General features: G+C 35.4%; 2 protein-coding genes across 2 annotated transcripts in view; both read right to left on the bottom strand.

Moving 5' to 3' along the window:
- LOC107696865 (regulating synaptic membrane exocytosis protein 1-like) overlaps positions 1 to 2,675 on the bottom strand; it is a 99,177-nt gene extending 96,502 nt beyond the window's left edge. Inside the window, exons 1-2 of the mRNA XM_016497401.1 lie at positions 2,665 to 2,675; positions 2,448 to 2,590 (exon numbers count right to left, since the gene is read on the bottom strand). Of these exons, the coding sequence (XP_016352887.1) occupies positions 2,448 to 2,590; positions 2,665 to 2,675 (154 nt within the window). The remainder of the gene's footprint in view (positions 1 to 2,447; positions 2,591 to 2,664) is intronic.
- The window catches only part of LOC107696866 (bifunctional heparan sulfate N-deacetylase/N-sulfotransferase 2-like), a 133,724-nt gene that overhangs the window by 111,566 nt on the left and 14,443 nt on the right, over positions 1 to 7,715 (bottom strand). The window lies entirely within an intron of this gene.

The raw sequence follows: 7,715 nt of genomic DNA, 5'->3' as shown, positions 1-7,715 counted from the left end.
TAATTTAACTATTAAAAAGGAGTCGAGAAAAATTAAAACAGAAAAAATGGAATCCAGAAAAATTTTAACGGAATTTAGGAACCTATTTAGGCCCTAACTATCACTCAGCCTTGCACCCCCCAGTTTGGGAACCACTGCTTTATTCTTTTAAATGGATACATTAATTGTGTTTATTATATATATTTTTTATTAAAGTGGAAATCAGTTTACTAAATAATGTAAACTTGACTGACTGCTTCACTTCCACTTTAAAGGGATGTTTGTGTTGTTTATTATTTATTTTTATTTATACTATTTATAATTTTTGTGCAATTACTTGCCTGTCAGTTGAGTTTGTGGCAAAACATTTTGCAGTGTTTACATATTGTTTATTACTGCATAAAATGTATTAAAATAGATGTTTAATTTCATAAAGTACACGTTGATTCCAAAATGCACCGCATTTAGTGTATTTAGTGTTTTTCAGTTGAATAAAAGACAATTTTCCCCTATATATTTCATCATTGAGGAAAAAAAGTCAAAAAAGTCAAAAAATCTAATCTCATCTCGTTCTCATGAACCCAGTCTCGTATCTCGTCTCGTGGGATAAGTGTCTCGTCACACCCCTATTAATAATGCTTCGTTAACATTGGTATTTATTATCCCTGTTTTATTCATGTCAAAAACCAACAAGATTTTTTTTTCACCATATTTCCAAGTTCTCTACCTCAGGTCCAAAAGAAATAAAGAATGTACAAAGTGAAAACACTAAATACTTTTTAATTAGTTATTTTCAAAAGAAGGATGTTTACAGAGCAGAGGTCACCTTTTTAATTCCAATTGGAGAGATGGACTTTTGTTTGTCTTTATTATTATTATTTTGTGCTGTGGGCCTATTATTGGTTACTGTGTTGTTTCTGTTTCAAAAGGCAGCAATAAATAACACTTTAAAATCTAGAGTGTTCATGTGATTTTATACACTAGTAATGTTGTGAAATGAATAAATGCATAATAATAGTAATAATCGTTAAACCGTGATTATTCCTCAGACAATAATCGTACCAACAAAATCTATAATCGTTCTGTAATTTGAACACTCGATAGAAAATATAAACATCTATTATTTGTCTTACATACAGGTTGTGATTCAGTGGAGGCAGCTGGTCCAAAAAAACTGGGTACTGAGCCATTTTTCAAGAGCAAGCATTTTGTGAATTGCGAGTTGTCTCCCTGAGATTAGAGAAGCAGTCGGATTTTTGGATGTGAAAATAAACAAATTTACTTTCATAGCACAGGACTCGGCGTCTTCTCTACATGTTAAACACAAACACGCTACGGTGTTTGAGGGCGGTCAAGTTCAAGTTCGCAGCCGGCCAACGTAGAACATAGGTGGGCATTATGCAAATGTATTACACTGTGATGTGTAGCCGTCACGGAAGTGGGATTCAAATTTATGCTGTTCAGAGTAGATTCTTTCATTTGGGAGACAATGACTTTATTTATCGCGCACTTTCGGCTTTGCAGATCGTTTACATTTACATACAGCTACATTACACACTGCATGAAAGGCAATATTCGAAATGGCATAATAAGGGCACTTTAAACAGTCGAGCATGTTATGAGTGCTTCTCTTCATTTGCAATGCAACAGAGGTTGAGCAGTTTATTCCGCCAAGAGGGACTGAGACAATATCTTGTCATTGGCTAATAGCATCTCTCATCTCATCCGTCTGCCAGCTGGAATTTCTGCTTGTGTTTGGTGATGGTCCAGACTAAGAAGCAGAACTCCTTCCAAAACGATATCCATGTGGGGCACAGAATACAATCATATTACCAAATTACTATGAGCAGTGCATGAGTCGGCATTGGCTTAAATACCAAAACAGACGAAAAGGGAAATGAAAAACCTGCAGTGTCTAAATTACGCACGCAGAGCAGAGGGACACAAAAACGGTGGTGAATTTTCTCAGAGGAGTGGCTAATTCTTGCACACAAATGCTTGTTTTGTGCTTTTGATGGCAGTGTAATAAAACATGCATGCTACTCAACAGAGAGGAAGAGGCCAGTAAACAGACAAGCTCATCACGCTTTTCTCCCTCCTGTGGAGTGCTGCAAGGGAGAAAGAGAACGAGACGGAGAGAGAGCATAAGTGGGAGAGCGAGCTGTGACTGCTTGTTGCAGATCCTGCTGTTTATCCGCCAGCCTGCCTTAGTCCACACTGCGCTCATTCAGTCTGAAACAAAGCCAGATGGGCCGAGAGGCTCTGCTAGGACACGCACTACAAAACAGGAACACCAGAGAGAAGAACAGAAAAGGACAGAGAGAGAAACAGACAGAGAGGGCTAAAATACCGAGACACCGTACCTAAACAGAAGCAAACGTGGCTCTGAAGGAAACAAGCAGCGAAAAATAAAAGAAAAACAACATGCAACACTCTCAAATGTTTCAACAGCAAGTACACGGAGTCACTCAGTCGCACCAAGTCATGCCGAGTGTGTTTTCTCGGCCCAAACACCTCAGGTAATGAGTATGGAATTCTCAGAGGATGTGTTCTGTCATTGGACATGGGATGACCACCAAACTCAGCGTCGATCCAGCAGGGCAGCTGTGCACTGACAAAACAGGAGTAAAAGCATTATGAAATTACTTGACAACAACATGGGACAATAACAGATTACCACTATACCAAACAGTCATACGTAGGCAATATGCGGCCCAAGTAACAACAAGCACTATTTTTTCTGAATAAATTGACAGCCAGTGGAAGACAGGGCTCCACAAAGACTTTCAGGCTAGTTACAGCAAGTCTATTTATTAATATAAATACACGTCTCTTGCCTTTTTGACACATCAGCAGAATTTGCAGAACTTTTACCTAGCAGGTTCACACAGAAGGATTTATTGAAATCACAAAAATGCCTTGAAATCATCAGTATGTGTTGAAAACTACAAACCATTCCTGAGTTCATAAACGTGTTTAGTCATGTAGTTACATCACAGCTCTATAATTTCCATCTTTTTCAGTTTAATAATGTAAAAAGTATTTTTAAATGAAAAACATGAATATTCATATATTAAAAAAAAAAAAACACATTCTTTTGTGGTGAAGCTAGTAAAAATGTTGGCAAGTCAAATAAAAAAAATACAAACTATTGGCCAAACTAGGGCTGCAAAAAGTCACCATCCCTAAGCTGAGAGCACTCTTTCTTCCTCACACACCAAAGAGAAAGAGCTCAAGAGAGTCTTCCATACCACACGTGATGTTAAAAATGTAGTTACACTTTCAGATCATATCACATATGAATGTATCTTAGTAAAAAGCCATGCTATTTTATGAAGATAAGCTGATTTGGTGGAATCATACAGGGTTGATTTGCTATGAGGATACTCACTGTAGATCTAGATGTACAAAACTCGTTTGGACGTTAATGGGGAGTCATACTTTGCAATTCACATTAAATAAATTATTCACACTGTATAAAAAAAAATATCTTCACAGATAAAGAGAGGAGAACAAAGAAAGAATTAATGTCAGTAAAGTCTATTGCTCAACATCAAGGTCATGGGTTTGATTCCCAAGGACAACACATCTGATAGAATAAATACCTTGAATAGACTGCAAATCACTTTGGATAAGCATATGCTGAATGCATAAATGCAAATATAATGGCATCTTCAAAGAGAGAATGAAAAAGTAATTTAATCTAAATCAATACAGAAAAAAAACCTGAAAACTGAATGGAGACAGAAAAAAAGTTTTAAAGGAACCAGTTCCTCAGCACAATTTAACTTGTCTTTGTTTAATTATTTTTCTGCATTTGTAAAAGGACAACCTACAGAGAGATAAAAAAAAAAGAACAAAAACTTGAAAAATTTCAAAACAGCAGGCCATTATTTGTGTGAATGCTATAGTGAATGGTCTATTACAGGACTCTACAGTCAAGCATTTCATTCGCATTTGTGAGTGAACGTGAAAAATTATTTTGCCGCTCTGGTGTAAGTGAGATTTAACATTACAGTACAACCTCCTTCCTATATATCTAACCTTAAATTATGTTCACAATGGCTTACTGTTTAAAGGTTTTCACACAGGATGTTTCTGTATTCTGCCTGTGCTTCTTCACTTGTTGGTCAATGTAAACATGCACAGATGTCTCTGGCTGTTCTGTAATGTCTCAATCAATGTTTTTTTTTGTTTTGTTTTTTTAAATCAGCATCTCACACCATTAGAGAAGGAATGTCGAGTTAAAAATAGTTTACTTCGTACAATTTACTTTTTAAAAACAAGTTTACCTTTCTACGTGTTTTTAAAACCAAAAATGTGTCCTTTATGTATGCTTTGATGGAACAAATAGAATATAGTGCGTGAACATTAATTATGTCATGCAGACTTGAATGTTTAACCTTCCAGGAGCATTCAATCAAGTAGCTTCATTAAAATTCATGAACCATGCCCTTATAACAGTAGACTTCATCTATTCTCATTTGATTAGCACACACTTAAGAGCATATTCTTTTCAAACAAGGTGTACACGTAATTAATATTTATGAACAAACCCTTAGTCAAACTTGGAAATTACAGCATACTCCAATCAATATGAAAAAGCGGGAAAAAGTAGTTTATAGGCTCAACATAATATATTGATATATTGTGCTACTTTCACTAGTAACTAACAAACTTTAATGCATTATAATGCAGATCACAGACCATAAGACAAAATGCATTCAAATATTTATGTTGATTATTCTATACAATATTCATATATTCAATATTCACAAAGTACTGATCTATAACATAATGAAGCATTATAACGGTTTTGTGAAAAACTGATGAAGTTATTATAAGTGTTAGCAATAACCAGACACCAAGTAAAATATTAAAACTTTCTACTTATAAAAGGATAAGTTACTTAACATGTAATGTATTAAGATGATATGTTTCTGAATTTTATGGCAATTCGTAATTCAGTTATTCAATACTTGCTTTGTAAATGTTATATTATGACATTAACATTAGACTCATTAAAACTTTGTGTCCATAAAAATAATTAGGCTACACTTGGGGGGCATAAGTGCATGTCAGTGTACCAAAGATTTGGGAATATGACACACTAACATCAACATAGTTTGCAAGCAGCCTGTCTCTAATGAGGCTAAATGAAGTCAACAGATGTATTCTCACATTCCAGAGTACAACAACAAAACCTGCTTAAAAAACATTTGCAGTAATCCAAGCATTTCACAGTTGTCTTTGTGTGTTCTTATATGCAATTACCATTAAAAAAAATACCCAACCAGGGCAAATTTATTTACAAGGAGGTACTTGACAGGTCTCTCTGTCTTAAGGAGGTAAGCCACCTGTTCTTAACACACGTTCCCTTAAACATTCACTCAAATCCCAAATGATGAAGCAAGAGGTTCCTTTATGTGCAGACAAAGAGCCTACATTTTTTTCTCTCTGGGATTTTAAGCAAGCACATTACAGCTCAAAACCAGACTGTATAATAAGACTGCTCAACTTCTTAATAACTAGCATGCCCTTTTTTATTGAAACTAGCAGTAAGACAGGTTTGGGTACTGATAAATATTGCTTACACAAGCAATCAAATCCAAACCAGGCAATACTGTGTGGGATCAAGCTGCAGTTTCTAATGTCACATACCGTGATTGCAGCCTGTGGAGGCATAGTGTCATACACTTTTGTGCGCACACACAAAATAAATGAATAAAAAAAAAAAAAACACTGATTGAAAGCCCCATTGCTCTGTCAGCATCACCATGCAAAAACATACTTGCAACACTGCACTGACGAATCTGGCAGTTGTAATGGCCATAACTTGCAATGATTGATATTGACAAAACTCCTGAAATGTGTTCAAATCCAGTGCAAATCTAATCACATCCAAGTGATGTTAACTTAATATTGATTTCAAACCTAGAATAAAAACCCTAAAAAAATTTTTTTTTACCGCTTTTACCTTAAAATTACAAATTATTCAGTGTGGCGCTTGACATTTTTTCCCCTCCACGTTCTTCAAATGTCAAGAGATTATTCAGTGGGTTCACCTACAGACCCTCACTGACTCATTTCACCTACAATCATCTATTTCCTTTTCTCATTCACAGAAACTACCCAAATAGTGACAAGAGTCTGTCGAATCTGGTGGGATGACTAAAGGCACTACATGACTTTTAAAATCTGAAAAGATGTTTAAAACACTAGGCATCATACTAGGGCTGGGCGGTATATCGAGTTTGTACGATATATCAATATATTCTTTATATGCGATATAATGAAGCAATACTGTTTATATCGATATACAGTAGTTTGATACGAGCGCATCTGAAAAATATAACGGAGGACACAGACTGAGCTGCTGCGGAGAAAGTGCATAATCCAGTTTGTTCTAAACATGTGACAAGCTTTATATTAAGGGCTTAAAAAAAACTCATAAGATAGTTTATAGTTTCAGTTTAAAGCGTCTCTGACAGAAAGGCTGCGTGTGCCGCTTACAGAAACGCGCTGTTTAATGTGTTTGAGATGTGCTGTTTTCCTTAATGCATAACTTACATTTCACAGGTATATTCTCCATCAATAAATATCAGAAAGTCATAGAAATATTTCCATTTTGCTGTCAGAAGTGCATGAGCCTTTTGCTTTGCGATTCTAAGCTAAACTTCACAGACTTCATTTAGAATGAGCGCCGCTGCGCGCGCCAAACAGATGGAGCTCAATGAAATAGTTGCGCAATAACTCTGACTAAAATATACATTTTGCTGAAATATTTGTAGATGGACAATAAATGTGACATATGTAGAATTTTAAACCTACAAGTAAGTGTATTTATATGATAGCACTAACTGTAAAGTGACTGTAATGGGGTCAAAATAGCCTAATACAAATCTGTGCTTTTGTTTTTATTTATTTTCATTTTTAGTTTAGTAAATTTGACTTCTGCTTTAAAAGCATTATTTTTGTTTTTAGATTGCAATGTTATCATGTTAGAATGAAATGTGGTTTTAACCCTTTTTTGCACATCATATGGGCTTACATGGTTACATTCACTTCCAGAGCCTTTATTATGTATTGTTTTGTTGGACAACATTGGGTTGTATGTGAAATATTACAAAAACAAAAATACTGAGATATATATCATATATTGCAAATCGGCCAAAAAATACAGATATGAATTTTTGCCCATATCGCCCAGCCCTACATCATACACTTACCGACTTGGTAAACAGTGACAAAGGAAAACTGGCCATCATACACTAAACGACTGAGGATCACACACTACCAGATTTTCAAGTTGTTCCGATCACAACAAACTTGCGCAGAAATGTGCACCTTGTTGCTAGGAGACGCGTGACAAATGAAAGCAACAGGAGTTCTAAAATCGGCTGAAAATGTCAAACATGTTTGATATCCTCCGACTGGATGGAATCATAAGTCTGAAGCTAAAAAAAAAATCTGAGTCTGTGACCATCATACACTACACAATTTTCTATGGAATCTGTCAACTCAAATCTGCAGACTGGCTCTGAATTTCGGCAACTAGCATCAACTTCTCCAGTAGGGGTGGGCGATATAGCCTCAAAATTATATCACGATATTTCAAGAATATTTGCGATAACGATATTTATGACGATATAGAAAAAAAAAAAATTATATAATAAAACAATGTTTTATTAGTGATTGCAGCTGGCAGGCAGCAGCATTTATTATGCAAACAAAAT

The sequence above is a fragment of the Sinocyclocheilus anshuiensis genome, unplaced genomic scaffold (genome assembly GCF_001515605.1).
Source record: "Sinocyclocheilus anshuiensis isolate Anshui unplaced genomic scaffold, SAMN03320099.WGS_v1.1 scaffold1224, whole genome shotgun sequence".
Classification (NCBI taxonomy): Eukaryota; Metazoa; Chordata; class Actinopteri; order Cypriniformes; family Cyprinidae; genus Sinocyclocheilus; species Sinocyclocheilus anshuiensis.
Note: the sequence above shows the minus strand (reverse complement) of the source record. Positions and strands in the feature narration are given on the sequence as shown.